The 26750-nt window shown below is 41.2% G+C and overlaps 1 protein-coding gene across 1 annotated transcript in view; it reads right to left on the reverse strand.

Moving 5' to 3' along the window:
- Positions 1–6314: 6314 nt before the first annotated feature.
- SNTB1 (syntrophin beta 1) overlaps positions 6315–26750 on the reverse strand; it is a 284726-nt gene continuing 264290 nt past the window's right edge. Inside the window, exons 5-7 of the mRNA XM_012466429.2 lie at positions 22613–22809; positions 12788–12978; positions 6315–9963 (exon numbers count right to left, since the gene is read on the reverse strand). Coding sequence (XP_012321852.2) covers positions 9871–9963; positions 12788–12978; positions 22613–22809 — 481 coding nt within the window. The 3' untranslated portion in view covers positions 6315–9870. The remainder of the gene's footprint in view (positions 9964–12787; positions 12979–22612; positions 22810–26750) is intronic.

Raw genomic sequence — 26750 nt, forward strand, 5'->3', positions numbered from 1 at the left:
ATTTGGGTTGATTTTTTTGGTATTATGAATAATGCTGCTATGGACATTTGTGTACAAGTTTGCACATGGACATATGTTTTCTGTTATCTCGGGTTATATGCCTAGGAGTGGAATTACTGGGCTGTGTGGTGACTCCATGTTGAGGTTTTTGAGAAAATGACAGACTGTTTTCCAAAGTAACTATACCACTTGACGTTCCAGCAATGGATGAGGGTTCTGGTTTCTCCACATCCTTGCCAACCCTTGTCATTTGTGTTTTTTCACAAGTGAATGATATGAAGTAGTATCTCACTGTGGTTTTGATTTGCATTTACCTGATAACTAATGATGTTAAGCATCTTTCCTGTGTTTTCTGGCCATTTACATATCTTACTTGAGGAAATGTTCACTCAGATCTTTTGACCATTTTTTAATTGGGTTATTTGTCTTTCGTTGAGTTGTAAGAGTTCTTTATATTCTGGATTCTAGTTTCCAATTAGATATATGATTTGCAAATATTTACTCCCATTCTGTGAGTTTTTTTTTACATTATAGTTTAGCTCCTGCATTTAGGTCTATGACCCATTTTGGCTTAATTTTTTATAGACTTAATTTTGTGAAGGGATACAGCTTCATTCCTTTGAATACAGATATCCTCTCGTTCCAGCACTATTTAGCGAAAAGACTGTTCTTTCCTCCTTAATTTTCTTGGCAACAGAAATCTCATAAAATTGTAAGAAATTTGTGTCAAACTGAAAAGAGGCCTCCAAATTTCAATGGACAGGAAGCAGGATAAGAAAACTAATCAGTTGCATCCTTGGACTATTGTAAGTCCTCAAGTCATCCATAGGTTCTTAGAAACTGCAACTTTAAGGAAAACCACTTATAGAAGATCCTCAAATACGGTCCCTTCCTAGCTGGATTTTAGAATTACCGTGAACTAGGGACTAGTCCCTTAATGAAAGGAAGCATCTCTTGCAGTTATCCATCCTGTTTCTGCCTCGCCATTGTATTTTGGATGTAAGAAGGCAGTTAACTTGGCTTTTGTAGGTCACAATATTGTAGATTTTAAGAAGCAACACCCTAGAGAGTTATCCCTAACAGATGATCATGAAATACTGGACTTTAGTCTGTATTATTTTTCATGTGGAATGAATAAAAATAACTGTGTCCAGAGGGTAGAATGTGGTCAGTTAAATAAGCTACAAAGCTTTGCACTCCTCCTACCAAGAGATGGAATCTATTCCCCTACTCCTTGCATCCAAGCAGGCAATGTGACTTTCTTTGACCGGTAGAATGTGGCATAAAAGACAGGCTGTGAGCTGGGACCTAGGCCTTGAGGGCCTCGAGGACCTTGTAGCTTCTCTTTTGCTCTTGTAGAACCTTGCCTTCCATAGAAGGGAGCCACATAAGAGACCTGGTCTAGCCTATTAGAAGGTGAGAGGACATATGGAAGAGAACAGAGGTGCCCTGATAGCCACACCAGCTGCCAGGCGTGTGAATGAGGCATCTGGCATCTTCCAACCTAGCGCATGCTCCAGATGAATACAGCCACATGAGTGAGCCCAGGCAAAACCAGTAAAGAGCTGCCCAGCCAACCCACAGAATAATGAGAAATAATAGGTTGCTGTGTTCTAAGCCACTAGGTTGTGAGGTAGCTTGTTGTACATAGACACGAGCTTCCACTCATTTCCAAAAACATTGAGGCCAAGTGCAAGAAAGCTTCAAAAATTTCGTTTATTAAGGCCTTAGTGTGAAGGCATAGTTGAAGATAAATGAAATTGCTTACTTTTTGGACTGTGTTTCCCTTTCTCATGAGACCCAGAAAACCTGGAGAGGAAGAAGTTCCTTACTTTCTTGTGCAGATGAGAATTAGGAAGCAGGGGAGCTACAATGAATGAATGAGGCATTATTGTTAGTGTTTCCTGGAATTGCCTTTGAGTTCTTGGGAGTAAATACACTTTATTCATCCAAAGAATTATAAAGGAAAGTTGCTGAAAATATCACTGGCTTTGTTTCTGGAGAAGAACGTTTTCTTTCAACATTACCAGGCCCTGGTCCAATCCAAGGCAAAATCACAGCCATGAGGCCAGGCATGAGAGCAGGAGTGTCTCTACCTCTGAGATCAGAGTCAGTGGGAGGGGCTTTGTCCATGGGAAGCCTCTTCCTGACCATGCTGCCAAAAGGCAATGGATGGTCTGAGTGTGTCAGTTTCCTATCCTGCCTCCTGTCCCCATAGGGCTTATTTTTTCACCATCTCCCACTTCTGCCCAACTCTTCTTGATGTGACACTGTCCGAGCAATGTACCTTCTATGGACTCTTACACTCTTCCAAGAAAAGGCCTCATTTTGTCCAAGGAAAAAAAAATAGAGAATAAAAGGCCAAAAGTGAGGTTCCTGCGGCTTTTCTGTTATCATTCAAACGTGATTCCATACTCTCCTTGGACATGGTTTAGTCATTTTAATGAGGTATTAGACTTGCTTCCCCCAGCGAAATCAAATTTAGTGTAATTTAGAGGACTGTAAGTGACATGACAATTGATTTCTGGTCACACATTCAAATAGTTCTATTATTCAGGATTTTATAGACAGGTTAAATATATTATTCACCGTATCAGAACATTACCCATAAAAAAAGAACGTTTTTAAAAGGAAATTTTGAAATGCACATTTAAGAAGTTCATGTAATATAGAAGGGTATTAAGGTCATACACATCATCTCTAGTCCCATTTCTAAGCAGTGCCTGATAGTAAGAGGCTTTTTAAAATTTTTTAAATGTATCCTTTCAGACATTTTAATACACGTACAAGCATATTATATGTGTCCATTGTTTCTCAACTAATCAGGCCCAAACACCCCTTCCATAAGCAGTACTTTTAATGTCTCCTTTGCTGTCAAAAGGTGGAATTCATAAATAATGGTCTTAGGCAGTTTCCTAGAAAACAAAATCTGAGGCAAGGATTTGTGCTGATGCTTTATTTGGGAGACACCGAGATGATGAAAAAAAGGGAGGGGAAAGGCAGGGAAGGCAGGAAACAAGGCAAGGTGACATTAGTGCTTCATGAGGCCCAGAGAGACACAGCCAACCACTAAGTAAGTATCTTCTCAGTCACGTGGGATGTCTCTCAGGATAGAGGGTGTGCAGAGAAACCATGCCTCACACAGGTACATAAAAGAGGAAGAGCTGGGCATGGTGGCTCACATCTGTAATCTCAGCACTTTGGGAGGCCGAGGCAGGCAGATGACTTGAGGTCAGGAGTTCGAGACCAGCCTGGCCAACATGGTGAAACCCTGTGTCTATTAAAAAAAATAAAGTAAGTGAGGGTGGTGGCGTACACCTGTATTCCCAGCTAGTTAGGAGGCTGAGGCAGGAGAATTGCTTGATCCCAAGAGGCAGAAGGCTGTAGTGAGCTGAGATAGCATCACTGCACTCCAGCCTGGGCTACAGAGCATGACTCTGGTCTCAAAAATTAAAAAAGGAAGAAAAGGATTATTTATTTGCTCAGTTTCTCCTTGTTATTGACTCCTGTGTGGCCCCACAAAGATTTAAATCCCCTACAGTTCTGCCCTGCTCAGGTTACTACCTAGCAGCTGCTCTGGAATCTGGCTCCTGTAGCCTGCAGTGTGCTGTTCATCCAAGTCTGGAATTGATGATAGAACCCCGAAATTGAAATATACGTCTCCTCTGCCTGGCTGCCTGGCAGCCACCAAACTAAGAGGGGGAGGGGAGGCAGCATTTCCAGGCAAGCAATTGGTTGGCTCTAAGTGGCTATAGCAACACTTAGGTCAAGCAGAGCCAGCTAGGGTGGTGCTGAGGTTGGGTAAATAGCTGGATGTTTAGGAGATACCATGATGGCACTGAAGGAGTTTGAGGAGATATGCAGGATGTGTCCAGTACAGTAATATAACCTATACATACTTAGGATTTTTAAAAATTGCTATCTCAACCATAGATAAAAATTTTGGAAATGCAAAGTAATGATAATAAAACAGTATGCACTTCAATATGGAGATGCTTGGGTACAGCGACACTAAAAGGCAAAACGAAGCAGTCAAACGTTTGACTTTTATGCTGACCAGCCATGACTGAAGTGGTGCTAAGTCAGGTGTTTGTAACTCAAGTACCACACAGACTTATTTTTATAAAATGTTAATACCTTTTGGTAATGACCTGAGCAAAACAGAAACATAGTCTTTCTTTCATACATATGGTAGTTGCATATCTAGAAAATTCAGAATATATTGAATCTGTCAAAATGTTTTCATATATAAAAGGTAGTCAAGATCTAGGCTTGGATCATCATAAACAGGTTTTTTACCAACACAAACAACCCAGAACACACGAATATTGTGTGGGGAAACAGTTCCACTGGATGTAGGGCTGTCATCAGCAGAACAGCCACCAACTTTGGCTCTTGTTCATTACATACCAATAATGTGCCCATTTCCCCCAAATATTGTAACAACCAAACAGCATTACCACAGATTTACAAAATGCCCCCATAGGGTGAGTGGAGGGGGCAGTTTGACTCTTCTGGAGGACCACTTAAAAAAACAAACAGCCAGGCACAGTGGCTCATGCCTGTAATCCCAGCACTTTGGGAGGCCAAGATGGGCAGATCCTGAGGTCAGGAGATTGAGACCATCCTGGCCGGCATGGTGAAACCCTGTCTGTACTAAAAATTCAAAAATTAGCTGGGCGTGGTGGCATGCAGCTGTAACCCAGCTACTCGGGAGGCTGAGGGAGGAGAATCGCTTGAACCCGGGAGGAGAAGTTGTAGTGAGCTGAGATCGGGCCACTGCACTCCAGCCTGGCGACAGAGTGAGACTCTGTCTCAAAACAAACAAACAAAAAATCCAAAACAGAGATATGCACCTTGCAGAGCTTGTGCTTAGAGATTTTGTCCATATTAGCACTTAAAGATCGAGCAAACTGACAAGAACACAAAATCAAACACCGCATGTTCTCACTCATAGGTGGGTGTTGAACAATGAGAACACATGGACACAGGGAGGGGAGCACTACACACTAGGGTATGTTGGGGGGAAATAGGGGAGGGACAGCAGGGGGTGGGGAGTTGGGGAGAGATAGCATGGGGAGAAATGCCAGATATAGGTGAAGGGGAGGAAGGCAGCAAATCACACTGCCACGTATGCACCTATGCAACAATCTTGCATGTTCTTCACATGTACCCCAAAACCTAAAATGCAATAAAAAAATTAAAAAAAAAAAGATCGACCATTCTTTGTTAACAGTTGCAGAATATCCAAGTATACCTCTGTGTCAGGATTTATTTAGCTAGTGATGGTCATACTGACTTTTTCAATGGTCTTGTTGCAAGCAACGTGGCAGAGATGAGCTTTAGACATTAGCCTTTGTGCACTCATGCAGTTATACCTCTAGAAAAAATTCCCACAAGTCAAAAGGTACAGGCATTTTAAAATTTGTGTGGATATTGCCAAATTGCCAATTATTGCCAAATATCTCACCACTAAGTATTGTAGAAGATTTTAATCTTGGTAACTATAGTTCTTTAAAGATGAAAATGAAGAATTTTAAATGCCCTATTGAAAGCCATTTTCAGATCATTTTACATTACTTAGTAGCTCCCAGCCTTGACTTGTCTTTTTATATAGGATACTCATGTGGACAGGAAATTGGATTTCCAGTATTTTCTAGGGTAGAACCAGGGTCGTGACTGAAAGGCAGACGGAAGTTTGTTTCGTTTTGTTTTAAAGATGGAGTCTCACTATCTTGTTCAGGCTGGTCTACAAGCTCTCAAACTCCTGGCCTCAGGTGATCCTCTGACCTTAGCTTCCCAAAGCATTGGGAATACAGGTGTGAGCCACAACATCCAGCCAGAAGTTTTGGCTCTAACAGTGTAAGAACTTTCAGACATCTCTACCTATCCAGCAATGGAATGACCTGCCTGGGGAGATGAGGTACTTCCCTCCCATACCTGGGAATTTTTAATTTCAGGCTAGATGAATAATTTCAAGGGATGTTCAGGAAGAGATTCCTGAGCTTAATGGAATATTATACAAGGTCAGTGTTTCCAAAGATGTAGCACCTGGGCCATGGTGTATATGTGGGATGACTTTAAGTGGTTCAAGCATTAAAAAGTTTTAATTGGTTTATATTCATTTTTATATGATATACAATGCTGCTATATTACTAGCAAATCATATACGTTAAGTTAGTACTTTTGCAGTAATAAACTTTGGGCTAAAATATGCTTGATAACCTCTAAGGTTTCTTCAAAATTGTAATTCTAGAGTTCTAAATTTAATCTTAATATTATTAAAGTTTCAACTACTAAAAAGACTTTGAAACCCCAGTCCTTTACATTTATTAGAAGCAATTTAAACACAAACCACATTCTAGAACAGCGGAGAATTTGCATATTTGGAGCTTGGTCTCAACTCCCATGAAAACTTAGTTAAAAATGAGAGCCCTAAGCCCTAGGTGAAGACCCATCCTGAAATTATATTCAAGTTAATAATTTGGTGACAATATTAACATTCCAGGGATCTGTTAAACTTTGCTGCAATGGAGGGGAAAAAAGCCTGTATATTTTTTAATGAATTCAGAAAAAAAATAGTGACCACACGAACATATTACTGGTGGCATCCCCCTTATCCATCAGCATTTGGTGAAAGAGAATAGCGAGGCTGGTCTTCATATTCCCATGCTCCTCTGTGAGTATCATAAAACCACTGTCCAGGGCATCCTATTATATATTTAGAATGTAATATAAACTTCTGCACTGGAAATCAGAGGTGAATATTTATTTAATTCATATATAAATTTTACATAATATTCATGGTGCTATAAATATAGGCACATTTTTTTTTAAAGTCCAGATACATCCAAAAATTACTTTCTCACTGTAGCCTACTCCAATCCTCTCAAGATGGAATATCTAACGTTTGTAAAACAGGGGCCAGAAAGGCCCTGTCCATTAATTTAAAAACTTTCTGACTATCAAGACCACTCTTTCCTGCTTCAATCAAGCAGAGTCAACAAGGGGCATGTGTTTTCAGGATTTTAATTGCACTAGTGGATGAATTAAGTAAATGTCTCTACCTGGGTAGCTTGTAATAGGTTTATGGTTTTGTTTCTCCTACTTAGTTTGAGTCAGAGAAAGAAAAACCAATACCTATATACCTATTGGCCTTCTTTAAATCCCTATGAGATAAGCTTAAAAGGACGTCACCGCACCAGAGGACTCACTTAACCACATCTACTGACAAATAGGCAACTTCCCATAAAGTACAGATTAAAACATCATTCATTTATATTGGTTTTCATTTGGGGACAAACATTGTAAATTTAATAATTCATGGGATTGAGCACAGAGCAAATTGGACAAAAACAAATTCCTCAAAGTGACTCGGTTGATTCATTGGCTGTACCCAGGCATGATCCAGACTTATGAGTTTGTGTCATACACCCTGGCACACATCAGACAAGATTAAAATCTGCAGTGTAAAGTCACTGGAACTTGAATTCAAAATGAGAAAAAAATGAGTATTGGAAATTGATGCATTAGAGCTTCTCTATTACGATACATTTTAACTTGGAGGGGAAAAATGATTCATATACACAATTATCTTAATCAAATTTTCTATTTCTTGCTAGCAACATTTTAATTTACTTCAGAAAATGCATTAATTTTATTTAAATATATTTTCCTAAAATACAATTAAATTAAATTTTTGTAAATGTAGAGAATGTTGTTTCCATTGACCCCCACACAGATATTAATCAGTCCAAAACTTAAGTGATAAGGAAATCATATTTGCAATTATGATCATTTTAATTTGTCTATAAATATATAATAGAATCCTGGCAACTTAATTATGAGTAGTTAACTAACTCATACTTCATGTAAAACCGAGCACCTTGGATTACATATTGTTGAATTAAACTATTGTCATTAATATATGTATTTTAATAGGTTATTTACAATCCACAAGTATAATTCTCTTGTATAACAACATTCCAGTGATTCTGAAAATATATAGTGAAAGAGTGCAATATAATTTACAAATGCATCAAAGCTTTTCTACGGTATTCAAGCTCGGACTTGACTTTTCAGCATTTGAAAATAGAAACAAACAGAAAGTCAATATCCTAAAGCTGTGTTTTTGAAAGCATTAAAAAAAAAAACCACTAGCTTCACAAGATGCTCCATTAGAAAGAAGTCCTGTAGGTAAGTGTGAGGAATGGCTAACCAGATTTCCCCTTGAAGAATCACAATGAACTTTAAAGTCTTCAAGGAGGCAATCATGAAATCAGTTTAACATTTTTCATCTCAGTATTTAGTAAAGTTTATTAACAAACCCTTCTCTCCCCCCAGCAAAACACCACTCAGTCAAGCCCCTTGGAACTAGTGTCATATGATATATTCTTTGGGGAAATGCTGATTTAAAATAAAACCCTGCAACTCAATAAACAAATATATCTGAGTGAATAAAATCATGTTCCTTTAACACGGTTGTACTTTTCGAAGCTCTTTGCATGGGTATTTGTTAACACATGATTCTTTAAAAACACACAGGTCTAACAATAGATGTCTGTGTGTGTAAACTACAGGAAAAGCATTAGAAATGTTTATAGAGATCCTAGAGCTCATTTTCAAGGTTTGAGAAAAATGACTTCAAAATCAATAGGTGTTATTCTTAGTGAATTTGTTTTGAGAGATAAACGTGAAAGCATTAAATCAGTAATGTGCTGTATAATGACTGAAAATATTCCTGTAGAAAAAATCAGGTCATTGTATTATTTCCCTGGAATTCTGAAAGAACTGCAGATACTACTGATAGATTTGATTATAGAATTGGGTCTATATGTAAAACCCAGCTTATCCAGAATTAAATGAGGCTGCTCTATTACTTGCTTGAAAATGCATGCATGTATAGCACAGGCAAAAACAAAGGTCAGTAAGTTGCTCAGTATTTCCATTGAAAACCATGAAATGGGGATAATTAGTTAACTCCAACAACATGAGTTGTTTATATGTATCTATAAATCAGATGATATTCTTTTCTGAAAAATATACCCATAATTCACTCTCTATAAATAAAGCTGTAACTCTTGGTTATAAGACAGGAGACCTTGGTGTGAGTGTAGTCCCAGAATTAATCATCTTCTGTGCATACAACTCTTTAGCCAAGCTTATCAATTTAAGCAGCCTACTTTGGCTCAGATTCTACTAGCTTATAGCTCAGATCAGTATCTGATGCTTTATTTAATTCCCGCTCAGTATATGCTAATGGGAACACTTCGGAATCATTCTAAACCACTGAAAGATAATTCATTATTTAAAAAGTAACAGCTGCTTCATACTTAAATAAAAGGTGGGTTTCTATTTGAAATATTTTTCTTTACCTACAAGTGAAAGTCAACTCAGCAAGAATTAGGAAATAAATCACAATTTAAAAAGGGATCATCATTACTGGGAATGGGGGCTTGGAGGAGAAGATAAAAATGTCCATTTCTCAACTCTTCGGCCCTTGCGTACCTGGGTGAATCGGTTGGGTAGGAAGTGGGATGATTAAGATCGACACATGCTGTTCTAATGGTCATGTCCTTGGTTGTCATTATTTCAATGCTATGCTGTGTACTTCCAGTCACCTCACCTCTTTAACCTTGTACTGTTCTAGAAAGTTTTATTCTGATATTTCTCATGGTACTTTTGTAGGGTATCCCTTATAGTTGCTGAAACCGATAGAGGAGTCTGGGACAGTTACATATGACTCCTGAGAGCTAAAGCTGACTGTAGCACGCTACATCTGGTGCACCGCTCACTGCAGATGGTGTCTGACGTCATGTTCTCTGGTGGCACTGCAGCCCTTCTTTTCTCAAAGGCAAGTCACCCCTGTCTTCAGGCCACCAAGCCCAGTCTTGTAATCTTAGCTGACAGGAAGGAATGAATGATGAAAACAATTGGCTTGGGGCAGGAATGAAGGTCCAGTTGCTGAAATTTAAAAAGAAGAGAGCAGAAGAGATTTTAAATTAATGCTTGATGTAGATTGAGTGATTTGCACATCAAACGAATCCATATGCACTTCCTGCTTTTAAGTGTTAACTGGAGCAATTATGCTCTAAAATCATTGCCCCTCACTGAGATAAAGGAACAACTCTTTGAACTTATTCCTTACATCTCATATATCTTTTTTCCAAAATAGGTCTTGTGAAATTTAGATATACCGATACCATAAATATCAATGTTGCCCTTCCTGACTGTCTAAGCCATTTATTTTTGGTATCACAATAGTGATATTTATTCATGTTGGATTTGATACAGTCTGAAGCGGTACTAAATTTCACCTCTGAAGATTAGGTTTGAATCCTGCTTCTGATGCTTTTCAGGTGCACAATCTTGGATAAGTCTCTTAAAATTCTCCTCAGTCCTACTAACTCACAGAGTCATTAGAGTATTCAAGGAGCTACTGTATGTGAAACTTCCTCGTAAACTGTAAAACACAGAACCCATGCTAAGCAGCTGTGCTGCCAACCTTCTCTACTCTTGAGCTGTTTAAGCACGCATGCCACATCTCCGTGAAGGCACCATCTGAAGTCTTATGCTTTTTGGTGTATTCCTTGAGAATCTGGCGTATGCAAGACATACAGTCTAGGTAAGAGAGTCCTTCAGAAGTTGAATTTTATCACCTGACCTAATATAGGGAAATTGTTGTTCTCAATTCTCTTCCGCTGTCCCCAGTTTTGTTCTGATGATGATATTATTGGAGACTCAGAACAATCTGAGCATATCACACCTACCAAAGTTAAGGTTGTACTCATTATGAGCCAGGCACTGTGCTAAATATCTTCTACCCACTATTTTATTTAATTCTCTCTCACAGCATCCGTATGAGGACGCTATTGTAATTATCTCCATTTTTTTAAATGGGTAACTAAGATTCAGGGAAGTTATGAAACTTTTTGAAATATAGATCTTATAGTAAATAGAAAGCGTGGACTCAAATGCAAGTCTGTCTAAGGCCAGAGCCAGGGCTTAACCACAACATTCTATGTCACTAACATGGAATGCAACTTTTGAAAGGAACATTAAAGATTAGCTACTTCAATCCCTGTATTTTATGGATGTGGAGACTGAGATAGAAAGAAATGAAAGGACTTTCCCAAGAGAGTTGGTGAGTTTGTCGCAGACTCAGAAAGAGAGCCCCGGTCTTCACCCTCAGTTTATTGCATTTCCTACAGCTCATCTCCTGTCTCTTCCCCCTCCACACTGGAAAGGTCTGTGGCCCATCTCCTGGGATTGCTTAAACTGACATAGAGGGTAGAGGGGAAGGAGGCTGTGTCTGAATTTGAGCTCATCAACTAAATGTACTGGCAGTAAAAATCAGTCCTTCTTAAATCCTCCAAGTCAGGCTGTAATTACAGGCAGAAAGGCTGAAATTTAGACATAAGTGATTTTCCTCGTGGGCAAAAATAGCCTTGAATTTTTAAGCCAAGGATAAAGCAGGAGACTGATTCTTGTTCTTTTCCACTTTGCTAGAGAGTAGTCACCTTTAGGAAAAAGTACACAATGGGTGATTGATAGAGCAGCAACTGAATTAGAAATATTCTTAGTAAAACGGACTTTTAAGTGACTACTTTATTTCCAAGCGGGTGCCTCACACTGAACCTACTGATTGAAACATACAAACAAACATTCAATAAAAAATTCTGTGAATCCATTTTAAAAGTTAGAAAAATGCTTGGCTAGAAATAACTCTCAGAAAGTGAATGTCAGCAAACCAAGTGTCAGCCACAGGGAATGGCCTTCATCGTGACTACCTGTGGCACTCATGGCAAGAAATCTGGCATTGTTTTGGTGCCGGAAGTATGGCATCATTTAGAAGAGTGGGGCTGCAATTTTGAGATAAAAAGTCCCTATGCCCTGTTAAGCCTGTTCTGCCCTTTCCTTCCGGAAAGCCAGCAAATTCACTGACTAACCCAGTGGCTAGGGAGGACCTAAACAGAGACTAGTCATTACGATATCAAAGTCCTCTTTGAAGTTCTACATTTGACAGCTTAAATGAGATGCTATGTTCTCCTGAAATGCCAAGGACGACACTTGCTAGAGAGCGTAAGAGTGTGCAATTCTCATCCTTCTGTGCAAGTGAAGTCATATACTTTTTCATTATGGCAGGCAGAAACCATCTCAGGAAATTATGAATTTAAACACATGGACTAACTTGCATTGAGATGAAAAGTATGTTACTTTAACTGATACATTTGCTAATTTTGTTGCATATTGTTTGACATCAGCTCCCTGCTTCTGTGCCTTTGTCCAGCCCTCTCTCGACTCCAACTGAGTCAATCAGTTTCTTTTCGTTTTCCGGCTGCCCTCTTGCTCTGCCCCTCATCTGGCCCCTCCTGTCTCTTTGCTCTATGTCCTCTCCTCAGAGACTTCCCTGACGGTAGGGACCATGTATTTTACTTCGCTGCATCTCTTACAATGCCAAGGTTACATGAGATGCTTGATACTTTTTGAAAATGCAGGGTACATTTTTTAAGCTGGTAAGACCCTATTTGATAAGAATTAATCAAACTTTGTAAAGGATTCTTTCCTTTGACTCAAATATTTATGTAGTCTTCTACTGGAAAATGAGACTGAAGAAAAGAACTTTGAAATAATTGAACCTAATCACTGTTTTTCAAGGATCAAATAAAACATGGGCTTGCAAGCACTTCGTTAGCAGTCAAATGCCGAATAAGAGTAAGGCAGCATTATGCTGCAAAATGAAATATCAATATATGAAATCACACTGTCTAAAGAAAAGTACACTTACAATCTCTCCATCTTTGCCTCCAAAATCTAAATACAGCATCCTGATTCCATCATCTGAAGACATTTTGAGCTTTTCATAAGGAGACTGTATGATTGTCTTCGGAAAGGCACCCTCCTGTGGTTCAGTGGAAATAGAAAATCCATTCTCATAATGTATGGTCAAACGGCACTCCTGGTTTTTGTAGGTGCAAGCTGAGAGAGAAAGAGAGAAAAAGAGACAGGTATGAACCATGGCGATCAATCCGTCTTCCCACTCACTTCATGCCTCCTCAGTCCCAGCGATCAGCCACAAGTTTCTTACTATGCTAGAAACATAGTCATTGTTCATGAAAATATTCTCCTTGGATTTATTTTGGTGTTGTAATTTTAAAAGCCCCATAGCCAGGCACAGTGACTCACGCCTGTAATCCCAGCACTTTGGGAGGCCGAGGTGGGCGGATAACAAGGTCAAGAGATCGAGACCATCCTGGCCAACATGGTGAAACCCCGTCTCTACTAAAAATACAAAAATTAGCTGGGCATGGTGGCACGCGCCTATAGTCCCAGCTACTCGGGAGGCTGAGGCTGAAGAATTGCTTGAACCCGGGAGGCGGACGTTGCAGTAAGCTGAGATCACGCCACTGCACTCCAGCCTGGCACCTGGTGACAGAGCGAGACTCTGTCTCAAAAAAAAAAAAAAAAAAAAAGAAGCCCATAGAACTAAGGAAAACAAATGGAAAGAAATTATTTTTGCTGGGATCTAACATTCTTTTGAATGTTATCTGGGTTCTAGTCCTTACTAGTCATCTGACAACACACAGGTCTGTAAGTGTACTGGCCTTCCAAGAGCCCTGTAGGCCTTGCCTCAAGCCAGAAAAAAACCAGAATATTGCTTTAAATAAATAAGGCCAGCAGGGCATGCTGGTTCACACCTGCAATCCCAGCTTTGGGAGGCCAAGCTGGGCAGATCACTTGAGGTCAGAAGTTCAAGACCAGCCTGGCCAATATGGTGTAACCCCGTCAAATCTGTATTTGCTAAAATATTAAATGCTAAAACCCCAACCAATCTGTATTTGCTAAAAATACAAATATTAGCCAGATGTGGTGGTGTGCACCTATAGTCCCAGCTACTCTGGAGGCTGAGACAGGAGAATGGCTTGAACCTGGGAGGCAGAGGTTGCAGTGAGTAGAGATTGCTCTACTGTACTCCAGCCTGGGCGACAGAGCTAGACTCTATCTAAAAGAAAACTTTTAAAAAATATAAATAAATAAATAAAGCCACCTTTGAATCAACATCCTCCTTATCATCAACACACACACATACTCACACACACACATCTACCACATGGTGAAAGAAGACAACATACACCCATGACATTATCTAAGTTAACTAATGTAAACATGTAAGTCAGGAATGAGTGGTTTAAAAATAATCTAGTTTTTAAAAGTCTAACAAATCTCTTTCTAAAACTTGAGAGGGGTGTTCTTTTAATTTCCCTGATGATCTTGGATCCTGGAAAAGCTGCTGTTGCTAACAGACCTCAGATGTGGCATCTTCCATGAAGAGCACTCCTGGTGTGGCATCCAGGAATCTCAGTGGTGAGAGGGCACATGGTGCCCTCTGATCCAAAGAAACAAACCAAAAACCTCTTGAGCAGGTATGGTGCCAGCTTTTATCTGGGATTCTCACTATGTGTAGGAAAAAGAGTCCTGCTCTTTAAGCTTATGAGCTGGGCACGGGGACTGGCACAGCATCCTAATTCCTATTTAGGAAGACTTGTGAATGTTTAAAACTCTTGATCAAATGTTCTGGAAAAGGTTATTATGGATCAGATTGGATTTTTTGCTTCACAAAACACCACATTTAACAGACCCTGACGAGTAAATTGGCTCAGGTTTTGATCTACATCTAAAAGATCTGTAGGGAAACCAGGACACTCCCTGCTGGGGGTGGGGCTTGAAAGCATAAGAGCAAGGGCTTTATTGATTGAGAACTTGCTGTACATCATCGTTTGCTCCACTCAGCTTTATAAATCACACACTTCTGAAGCCGGAACACAGCCCGATATTATAGGTGGAAAATGGAAAGCTCAGAGAGGTGAACACGTCGCCACCCAGGTTGTTAGGCTTTCAGAATTCAAGTTCTTTCCACTCTGTCCTGTGTCCCTTCTCATGCTCTGGCACTCAGGACAAGGAGGGACATAGGGAGGGAGCTGGGCACAGAGTCACTCACCTTTCCTGCCTCATGAATGATGACAGTAGGCAGGGAGGTCTCCGAAGTTTGGAGGAAGAAATAGGGATCTCTATTGCCCACAGAAGGCGGTGGCTTTTAATCAAAGCTCTGATTAAAACATATGGCCTTCTCCTGACTGACTTGCAGATATCTTTCAAGTTGTAACTAGGGCTGATCTATTCCTTTAACAGGTCTATAACTGCTTCTGTGCATAGTCCCCAAACCCTGCCCTCTGCCAGCTTTCCCATTCAAGGATATCCAAGGACAGTGGCATAGAGATCATGCTGATGGCACTGGCTCCCTGCCTTGATCCGTCCTTTTTTTTTTGAGACGGGGTCTACCCTATGTTGCCCAGGTCAGTCTCAAACTCTGGGCTCAAAGGATCCTCCTGCTTCAGCCTCCTGAGTAGCTGAGGTTACAGGCATGTGTCCCATGACTGACGCCGTTTTGATACTCTTCATGTCTATCACCCGCAGACTACGCGGGCGAATGGGATATAAACATGGTGTTCTTTTCCCCAATGTTTAAACAAATGTTAAAACGATACCATTGGATATTCTGAATTAACAGATTGTGATTACTTTTAAATTCTAGTTGACTTCAAATGGTATTTGTGGAATATTTGACCTCACATACTCTAGTTGACCTCAAATGCTATTTGGGGTATTTGTGATGCCACTCTACATAGAATGGAATCAGTTATCTGAAGATGTTCTCAGTCTATACAGGATAATTCGAACACACTATCAAGTTAATTGAAGCTCTGATTAAAACATAGGCCCCTTTCCCCAACTCTCTGTGGGCATCTTTCGAAGTATAACTGGATTACACTTTGGTCATTTCCACACTTTCTTCTCCAGCACCCAGCTAGCTCACTTCACAGAATTATTAGCTTTTCTCCATTGATTTGTCTATCAATAGCCTCAGTGTTTTCGTGTCAGAGCAGAGTTCAGCTTATTAGAGAAAGATTTTACAAAATTTGTAGGATGTAAACTAAGCCAAATTCCCTTGGGCATCTTCATTCTTTCCTACAACAATCCCCAAATGGTTGCAGCAGGTCTGAGCTTCTCTGGTATTACGCATTTAACTCTATCAAACTTAGCATTCAGGTGCTCAAGCTTCTTCCAACTCTCAAGTTCAAAACTTTTTTTTTTTTTGCCATACAGAGTAGGCATCAAAAATAAAAGCTTCCAAGATACTCCTACAAGGTTTCAACAAAGATCAGAAACATTTGAGGACTAATTAGTTTCAAGATAATTACAAAAAGGCACTGATTATCTTGGATATGTTGCAACGGAAGTTCTGCAAAACATCTAATTTTTTATGTTTGCATAAACAGAGGAAATTTGGAAAAACCCTACTACATGTAAACAGGTGCTGCATCTTTCAGAATACTCCTAGATGGGGCCTGACGCGGTGGCTCACGCCTGTAATCCCAGCACTTTCGGAGGACGAGGTGGGTGAATCACCTGAGGTCAGGAGTTTGAGACCAGCCTGACCAACATGGTGAAATTCCATCTCTACTAAAAATATAAATATCGCCGAGCGTGGTGGCGGGCACCTGTAATCCCAGCAACTTGCAAGGCTGGGGCAGGAGAATCGCTTGAACCTGGGAGGCGGAGGTTGCAGTGAGCCAAGATCGTGCCATTGCACGCCAGCCTGGGCAACAAGAGTGAAACTCTGTCTCAAAGAAGAAAAAAAAGAGGGGAGAGAGATCCAAGATGGCTGATGATTAGCAGCTCGGGCACGTACCTCCCAGTGAAAGCGCAAAGAACGAGAGGACGCCACACTTTCAGACGAATATTAGTTGCTCATGGACCAGGAGATTCCCAGTGGAGGAGCACCACGGGTCGCCAGGGCGACTCTTGTGGCCGGCGTGGCGGTTTTGCTGGTGCCTTAGCACGCCAGTTCTTGGTGCAGAGTCCGGAGATTCCCGGGCAGAAAAACACCATCAATCTTAACACCGCTGTTTTGGCCGGCTCAGTGGATTGCTCAGATTTCGGCACAGGGAATCAACAAGTTGGACGTCAGAGACCCAGTTAGAAAGTCGGTAATTATAAAGACGACAGACGGACAAATATATAATGAAGGGAAGAAACCAGCGTAAAAAGGTAGAGAATACTCAAAATCAGAATGCCTCTCCCTCTACAGGGGATTGCAATTCCTCATCAGTAACGGAACAAGGCTTAATAGATTACACGGGTGTTCCAATAACAGAAGCAGGTTTCCAAACGTGGGTGATAAGAAACTTCTGTGAATTAAAAGAACTTATTCTAACCCAATGCAAAGAAACTAAGAACCTTGAAAAAAGGTTTGACGAAATGTTAATGAGAATGGACAATTTAGAGAAGAATATAAGTGAATTGATGGAGCTGAAAAACACAACACGAGAACTTCGCGAAGCATGCACAAGTTTAAACAGTCGAATTGATCAAGCAGAAGGAAGGCTATCAGAAGTCGAGGACCAGCTCAGTGAAATGAAATGAGAAGACAAGAATGCAGAAAAAAGGATGAAAAGGAATGAGCAAAGTCTCCAGGAAATATGGGACTATGTGAAAAGACCTAATTTACGTTTGATAGGTGTACCTGAATGTGACGAAGAGAATGAATCCAAGTTGGAAAATACTCTTCAGGATATCATTCAGGAAAATTTTCCCAACCTGGCAAGGCAGGGTAATATTCAACTCCAGGTAATACAGAGAACACCACAAAGATATTCTTCAAGAAGACCAACCCCAAGGCACATAATCGCCAGATTTATTAGGGTTGAAATGAAGGAGAAAATACTAAGGGCAGCCAGAGAGAAAGGTCAGGTTACCCATAAAGGGAAACCTATCAGACTTACAGCAGATCTCTCAGCAGAAACCCTACAAGCCAGAAAAGAGTGGGGACCAATATTTAACATCCTTAAAGAAAAGAACTGTCAACCCAGAATTTCCTATCCAGCCAAACTAAGCTTTATGAGTGAAGGAAAAATTAAATCTTTTGCGAACAAACAAGTACTTAGAGAGTTCACCACCACCAGGCCTGCTTTACAAGAGCTTCTGAAAGAAGCACTATACATATAAAGGAACAACCAATATCAGCCTTTCCAAAAATATATCAAAAAGCAAAGAACTTTAACACAATAAAAAATTTACATCAACTAATGCGCAAAACAGCCAGCTAGCATCAAACACCGGTATTAAACTTATATATATTTTAATTGGATAAAAAGCCAAAACCCATCGGTATGCTGCATCCGGGCCCATCTTACATGCAACAATACACAAAGACTCAGAGAGAAGGAGGAAGATTTACCAATCAAACAGAGAGTAAAAATAAACTAATAAACAAAAAGCAGGAGATGCAATTCTCACCTCTGATAAAGTAGACTTTAAAGCAACAAAGATCAAAAGAGGCGAGGAATGACATTACATAATGGCAAAAGGATCAATGCAACAAGAAGAGCTAACGATTCTATAGATCAACGACATAGAAAATTAACAAGGATATTCAGAACTTGAACTCGGACCCGGAACAAGTAAACTTAATAAACATTTATAGAACTCTCCACTTCAAATACACAAAACATACATTACCACCTCACACCTATTCCAAAGGTGACTATATAATTGGAAGTAAATCACTCCTCAGTAATCGCATAGCATTTCATAGGTTTAAATTAAATATTGGTTGACTGTTTGTTTGTTATCTTCTTCCCTTATTCCTTCCTGACTACATCATTAAGTATAATTATCAGTATAAAAGAGGTTTTCAATACCCATTACTAAATTGCATTCTAGCCTGGGCAAGAAAGCAATACTTCCATTCTCTCTCCCTCTTTCTTTTCCTTCTCCCTCCTCCCCATTCTCTCTCTCTCTTTCTCTTCCTCTTTCCTCCTTCCTATTCTCTCTCTTTCTCTTTAAAAAAAAAAAAAAAAAAAAAAAAAAAGAATACTCCTGGTTGACCAGGAAGTTGCACCCTGGTGTTGTACAAAGAGTTGTGCAAAGAGTGCTCCATGGGTCAGCGGCATCAGAACCACCTGAAATCTTGTTAAATGTAATTCTCAGGCTGCACCCTAGAACTGCTGACTCTGAATCTCCAGGGATGGAATTGGGTGTTAGCAAATTGAGGCTTTTGAAAATTAAACCAAAATTAAAATTGTCATTATTTTCAGCGCAGCTAAAGCTTCGAAGCATGGTTCTTAAGAGGTTTTGTGGGGAATCCTGTTCCTCTAAAGCAGAGCTGCACAACAGGGCTTTCTATTGGGATGAGAATGTTCTAGATCTGCACTGCCCACTGCCCAGCAAAGTAGGCATTAGGCACACGCGGCTACTGAACACTTAAAATGTGGCTAGTGCAACTGAGGAACTGATTATATTTTAATTAATTTAAATTGCCACCTTTGATTAAGGCTAGCATATTGGATAGCACAGGTCTAGAGAGAAGAACAATTAATAATTATACTTATTGATAACATCCATGGTGTAGGTACTAGGTACTATTATTCCTCTTAACCTATGAGGTAGGTACTATTACTTTCTCCTTTTTATAGATGAAAAAACTAAGACATTCAGTAAGTGATTATGACAGAAATAGAACTGGAATTTGAATCCAGGCCTACCTGACTTTAAAGCCCCTACTTGTGACTATAGCCTTGTACTGCTTCCTCAGAGACAGAGGAAAGAATAGGCAGGAAAGGATAACAGAAAAGGGAAAACAGCAAATATTATAGGAAACTCAAAGACAGATTTACTGGAAGACTTTGTTGAGGGCACGAGCCACTGTGAAACCTAATGTCCTTTGACGAATGTCTGCAGGAGACCTGGAAGAGGTTGGCCTTCGATCTCAGAACCAGAAACAATTTGTCTTAGATTTCAGGATCAAGAACAATAACATTATAGACACTGTTAATTGTATAGTTTGCTGACTGATGAAAAACCCTGGGTTAATTATGGAGTACAACTTAGCAAATGTACGAGATTGAATGGCATGCGTTTAGTTAGTAATGTTACCTTAAATTCGATGTTACTTTTCCAGACTCTTTTTTTTTTAGATGGAGTCTCACTCTTGTCACCCAGGCTGGAGTACAGTGGCACACTCTCAGCTCACTGCAACCTCGGCCTCCTGGGTTCAAGTGATTCTCTTGCCTCAGCCTCCTGAGTCAGAGGAGGAGATTACAGGCGCACGCCACCATGCTTGGCTTATTTTTTTTTTTTTTTTTGAGACTGAGTCTTGCTCTGTCGCCCAGGCTAGAGTGCAGTGGCGCAATCTCCACTCAATGCAACCTCTGCTCCGGGGTTCAAGCAATTCTTCTGCCTTAGCCTCCTGAGTAGCTGGGATTGCAGGCATATGCCACATGCCCAGCTAATTTTTGTATTTTTAGTAGAGATGGGGTTTCACCATATTGGTCAGGCTGGTCTCGAACTCCTGACCTCATGATCTGCCTGCCTCATCTCCCAAAGGGCTAGGATTACAGGTGTGAGCCACCATGCCTGGCCATTTTTGTATTTTTAGTAGAGATGGGGTTTCACCTTGTTGGCCAGGCTGGTCTCGAACTCCTGACCTCAGATGATTCACCCGCTTCAGCCTCCCAAAGTGCTGGGATTACAGGTGTGAGCCACCACACCCGGCCTCCAGTCCCTTATTTAACCTTCGCCAATTAAGAAATTTAAATTATCTATCTATCTATATACCTATATATGTAAGTTTTGATGTCTGTCATTCTGTCTCTCTGTACGTTTTGGAGAGTGGCATGAAAGTTACTGATCACAACAGCCTGAGCAAAACTGATTTTTGTGGCATCACTGGCATAACTGTGGAAAGTTCCCTGTCTCTGTAGAGACTATAGTGGACGAAGAGTGGACTTCAGAGTGACATAGCCTAGAATTGAAGTCAGATCTGTCATTTATTAGTTGTGTGATCTCGTGCACGCTATTTAACCTTTCTTGAGAATTTGCTTCCTGTGTCAGGCTGACAAGGGAAATGGAAGGACTGGATGAGACAGGCAAAGTATTGTGACCCAGGACACACACATGGGTGCACATACACACAGTTGAATCAAAAGTTCTTCAAAACAATAAAACAATATTTACACTACTTTTTCTATTCTACTTTATTTCATTTTTAAAATGTTGGTCTTGCCTGGATCAATTAACTGATTTCAGGACCCATAAAAAGTTTGTTTTTCAGGCTGGGCATGGTGGCTCATGCCTGTAATCCCAGCACTTTGGGAGACCAAGGCAGGTAGATCACTTGAGGTCAGGAGTTCGAAACCAACCTGGCCAACATGGTGAAACCCTGTCTCTACTAAAAAAATACAAAAATTAGCCGGGGGTGGTGGCACATGCCTGTAATCCTAGCTACTTGGGAGGCTGAGGCAGAAGAATTGCTTGAACCTAGGAAGTGGAGGTCGTAGTGAGCCGATATTGCACCATTGTACTTCAGCCCAGGTGACAAGAGCAAAACTCCGTCTCAAAAAAAAAAGTTTGTTTTTCAAGGTATGAAACTACGGAGACATTAAATGCCTGGCAGGTAGCAGGTCCTTAATACATACTATACTATAGAAGCATTCTTCCTTCTACACACATCTCCTATTTCTACCACCGTCTTGCCTTTTCTGAGAGCTCTGTGTGAATGTGGCCTGTGCTCACCTGGCACTTCCACCCTGCCTCTGCCTCTTCGTTCACACCAGGGCAGGGGGTGCTGGTCATTCTTCCCAGAACTGTCCCTTTGTTCTGCTTATCCTCACCTCAATGCCTTTGGCTCCTGCTCTTTTTAACTGCGTGGGTCTCCAGTTGATATGGTTTGGATATTTTGTCCCCTCCAAATCTCATGTTGAAATGTAATCCCCAGTACAGAGGTGGGGCTTGGTGGAAGGTGTTTGGGTCTTAGGGAGGATCCTTCATGAATGGCTTGGTGCCCTCCTCCTTCAGTAATGAGTAAGCTCTTGCTTTGAATTCAGGAGACACCTGGTTGTTTAAAATAGTGCGGCACTTTCCTCTCCTCTCTCTCTTTTTCTCCCCTCTTCTATTGCCATGTGATGCGCCAGTCCCATTTGCCTTCCACCATGATTGGAAGCTTCCTGAGGCCCTCACCGGAAGCAGATGCCAGACCATGCTTCTTGTACAGTCTGCAGAACAGGGAGCCGAAGTAAACCTTTCTTTATAAATTACCTAGCTCAGGCATGTCTTTATAGCAGTGCAAACAGACTCACACACCTGTCTTCTTCAATTCTATTAACTGCTTAATATATTTCCACTAACTTTATTCTGTGATAGATTACTCAGAATCAGTTTCTGTTGTTTGTAGCCAAGAATCCTACTCATTCATGCCTCAAAGTTCATTCCTCCAGGAAGCCATCCAGGGGTTACACAGGTAGGAAAACTGTAACTGAATATCCAACTTACCAACTTTTCTTGAATGAAGATAGGATAAGTCTTTTTATAATCAAAGCCTTAGAGGTTACATTTTAGTAGGGTATAGCCCTCCTCAGTTTAGAAGAATTTAAATTTGCTTCTGGAATTTTAACCATCCCAAGGCCAGTGATGAAAACTACGTTGAGGCCCGGGTGGAGCAGAGGGTTCGTCTTCCTGTTACAGCGCGCCCTTGGCGGTCCACAGCAGTACTCACCAGTGCTGATTTCGGCGATGAGTTCAGCAGAATTGTGGCAACCCTGTACTATGCTCCTTGTCCAGTGGGAGAGGTCCCTGCTGGTCTCCGCTCTGAAGAGATGTGTTTCGATCCCTTGCCTGGTACCAGTTCGCGTCGCAAAGGACAGATCCACACCAGCCTGGGGTGATCCCTTCCCTGGACCTGAATGGACCAGCCTGGAGAGAGAAGGAATGAGAGAGAAAGAGAGATCATCAAAATGGAGACTAGTTTATTGACCTGGTATATCACCTTGTGTAAGACCCAAATTGGTGATTTGCTCTCATTTTTCTGGTCTGGGATCAAAGCGCTCCACTATACCCTGCTGTTCTGCCACCTCCTCTCCAATGGTAGCATGAGGTTAAGATAGCACCCACGAGCTGGGCATCTGGACGAATATGCAAGGGAGTTCAATAAGATGACTTTAATTTGTGCAAATTCAACCATAAGAAAACAAAAATAAATAAAGGTGAGGGAGAAAAGAATTTAAATACTGTGTAAAATTCTCTCCAGCATTCCTTTCCTGAGCATCTATATGTCCCAGCACAAACATGAAATGAGACTGAGAATCTTTTACTTCCTGGGTTAGACTTTATTCCCTTGTGTCTCTTGTAGTTTGGAACATCTGGCTGCACTGAATGTACTTCTGGGTGTGCAAGTTTTCATGCGTGTAGCCCCTAAATGCAAACAAACAAGCTGGAACTCAATTGAAGCAAAAGCCAGGGGTGTATCTGATAAAGCTCAAGGAAGAACTGGCAATGCTGACTTCGTAGGAAGCGGTATGGAAGTGCACCTTAGGGGAGATTTTTCAAGGGAGATTTGACCACACAAGATTTTCACACTGATGTTTGAATTTACACTCAGCATAAAACGTGACTTGCACAGTATATATTTTCTGAAAGGCCAGACTTGAAAGAGGAAGAATCAAAGTGCTCTGAGAGCCATGTTCTGAGTGGGTGCTAGGTCCTGCTTCTCAGTTATTGCTTTTAAACACTGAGATCTTTCATGGTGTCGTCTACTCCTCAATATCTCAATCTCCTTTTGGGAGAGACTTTTATATCAATCATTTGCAGGGTAGCATAAGTCTAATTTAGTAAATGTGACTTCTCTCTAGGGTATTTGCATTTTCAGTCTTATCTTTTAATACAGAAAGAAACGCAACACTTTACAGTTTGATAGAGAAATGCCAGGTGTCTAAACACATGGTGGATAGCAGAGGTATTTTCTTAGGCAAAAGGCTTGTTGCCCCTAGATTAAAACTGCACAAAGGAATTCCAAAAGCTTATGTTTTCTTTATTTTATTTTTTAAATAAAGACGGGGTTTCACCATGTTGGTCAGGCTGGTCTTGAACTCCCGACCTCAGGTGATCTGCCCTCCTTGGCCTCCAAAGTGCTTGGATTACAGGCATGAGCCACCGTGCCCGGCCATGTTTTCTTATAAACCTAAATACTGTAGAAACAGAATTATCTGGAATAAAGCATATTATTGCCTGTTGAATTTCTGGCAACAAGCTTGTTGTATAACTTGGAGAAGCTTTCTTTTACTTAGAAAGTTAAAATTAGGCAGGACGGGTGGTTTGCAATGCCAACTTGAAGAAAAAGGGTAGTTGAAAAGCCTTTAGGTTGGAAGATTCATTAAAAATATGCAAGGCCAGTTGCGGTGGTTCATGCCTGTAATCCCAGCACTTTGGGAGGTCAAGGCAGGCAGATCACCTGAGGTCAAGAGTTCAAGACCAGCCTGGCCAACATAGTGAAACCCCGTCTCTACTAAAAATACAAAAAATTAGCTGGGCACGTTGGCGCGTGTCTGTAATCCTAGCTACTCAGGAGACTGAGGCAGGAGAATTGCCTGAACCCAGGAGGCGGAGGTTGCGGTGAGCCGAGATCGCGCCATTGCACTCCAGCCTGGGTAACGAGCGAAACTCCATCTCAAAAAAAAAAAAAAAAAAAAAAAATTAGCCTGGCATGGTGGCACACACCTGTAGTCCCAGCTATTTGGGAGGCTGAGGCAGGAGAATGGCTTGAATCCGGGAGGGGGAGGTTGCAGTGAGTCAAGATTGCACCACTGCACTCCAGCCTGTGCAACAGTGCAAGGCTCCATCTTAAAAAAAAAAAAAAGGAAGTTCCATGAATCTCATTGAGAGTAGAGTCTAGGACAGTGTGAAGGGAAATGACTGCTGGTATGGGTGCCCACGTGCAGGGATTTAACATGTAGAGATTGAGCCCAGTTCATTCAGGAGGGAGGAGGGCATTTTGTAATAAGTGAGCAAGAGTCACTGAGAAGCTGCTAGAGGATTCAAACTCAAGGGAGCCTAAAGAAAACAGAAGGCGGCCAGGCATGGTGGCTTACGCCTGTAGTCCCAGCACTTTGGGAGGCCGAGGCGGGTGAATCACGAGGTCAAGAGATCGAGATCATCCTGGTCAACATGGTGAAACCCCGTCTCTACTAAAATTACAAAAATTAGCTGGGCATGGTGGCACATGCCTGTACTCCCAGCTACTCAGGAGGCTGAGGCAGGAGAATTGCCTGAACCCAGGAGGGGGAAGTTGCAGTGAGCCGAGATCGTGCCATTGCACTCCAGCCTGGGTAACAAGAGCGAAACTCCGTCTCAAAAAAAAAAAAAAAAATATATATATATATATATATAATACCAAAGGCCGGGTGCGGTGGTTCACACCTGTAATCCCAGCACTTTGGGAGGCCGAGGTGGGCGGATCACAAGGTCAAGAGATGGAGACCATCCTGGCCAACATGGTGAAACCCTGTCTCTACTAAAAATACAAAAATTAGCTGAGTGTGGTGGCCCATGCCTGTATTCCCAGCTACTCGGGAGTCTGAGGCAGGAGAATTGTTTGAACCCGGGAGGTGGAGGTTGCAGTGAGCCGAGATCGCACCACTACACTCCAGCCTGGCACCTGGCGATGGAATGAGACTCTGCCTCAAAATAATAATAATAATAATTAATAATAACAATAATAATACCTACCCCATAGGATTAGGATTAAACATAGTAAAATATACAGAGCACTTTGTTCAGTATTTAGCACATGATAGCACATGATAGTCACATGATATTTAGCACGTGGTAGTCAGTAAAAACTGGTTCCCTTCTTCCTTCCCTGGTCTAACTTGTTCTCACTTTCCACACCCTAAATTTCCATCCAGAGGACATCAACTCTGTCACAATCCAGAGCCAGCATAAATATATTGTAGAGGCAGAAGCAAAGTGAGAAAAAGATATGCCACTCTCATGCAGAGTTCTAGGAGTTTCTGTGAATTTCCTACCAATATTAATTTTTCTCCAGAGAGACTATAAAATTGAATAGTCTGGGAAAAAGCAATTGTTAGAAAATCTACATTTGGTAGCTCAGCGTACAAGGAATGGAATTACTAAGAGAAAGGAAGGAGGTCTGAGAAAGCCTGGAACCAGGCTGACCGATACCCTGAACAGGGAGAGCTTGATGGGGAAGTACAGTGTGTTTGAGAAGTGATGATGAAGAAGGCTTTTATTTATTTATTTATTTAGATGGAGTCTTGCTGTGTCACCCAGGCTGGAGTGCAGTGGTGTGATCTCGGCTCACTGCAACCTCCAACTCCTGGGTTCAAGTAATTCTCCTGTCTCAGCCTCCAAGTAGCTGGGATTACAGGCGCGTGCCACCACACCCAGCTAATTTTTGTATTTTTAGTAGAGATGGGGTTTCATCATATTGGTCAGGCTGGTCTCGAACTCCTGACTTCAGGTGATCTGCCTGGCTTCAGCCTCCTAAAGTGCTGAGATTACAGGCATGAGCTGCCTCACCTGGCCAAAGAAAGCTTTTAGGGCAGCAGTGCCAACCTTTTTGGCACCAGGGACTGGTTTCATGGAAGACAATTTTTCCATGAGATGGGGTGAGGAATTGGGGATTGGTGGGAGGTGAAAGGGAGGATCGTTTTGGGATGATTCAGGCACATTACATTTATTGTGCACTTTACTGCTATTATTATTACATTGCAATATATAATGAAATAATTATACAACTCGACATAATGTAGAATCAGTGGGAGTGCTGAGCTTGTTTTCCTGCAACTAGATGGGCCCACCTGGGGGTGATGGGAGATAGTGACAGATCATCAGGCATT

Source organism: Aotus nancymaae, unplaced genomic scaffold (genome assembly GCF_030222135.1).
Source record: "Aotus nancymaae isolate 86718 unplaced genomic scaffold, 86718_ANA_hifiasm-v0.15.2.pri h1tg000036l, whole genome shotgun sequence".
Classification (NCBI taxonomy): Eukaryota; Metazoa; Chordata; class Mammalia; order Primates; family Aotidae; genus Aotus; species Aotus nancymaae.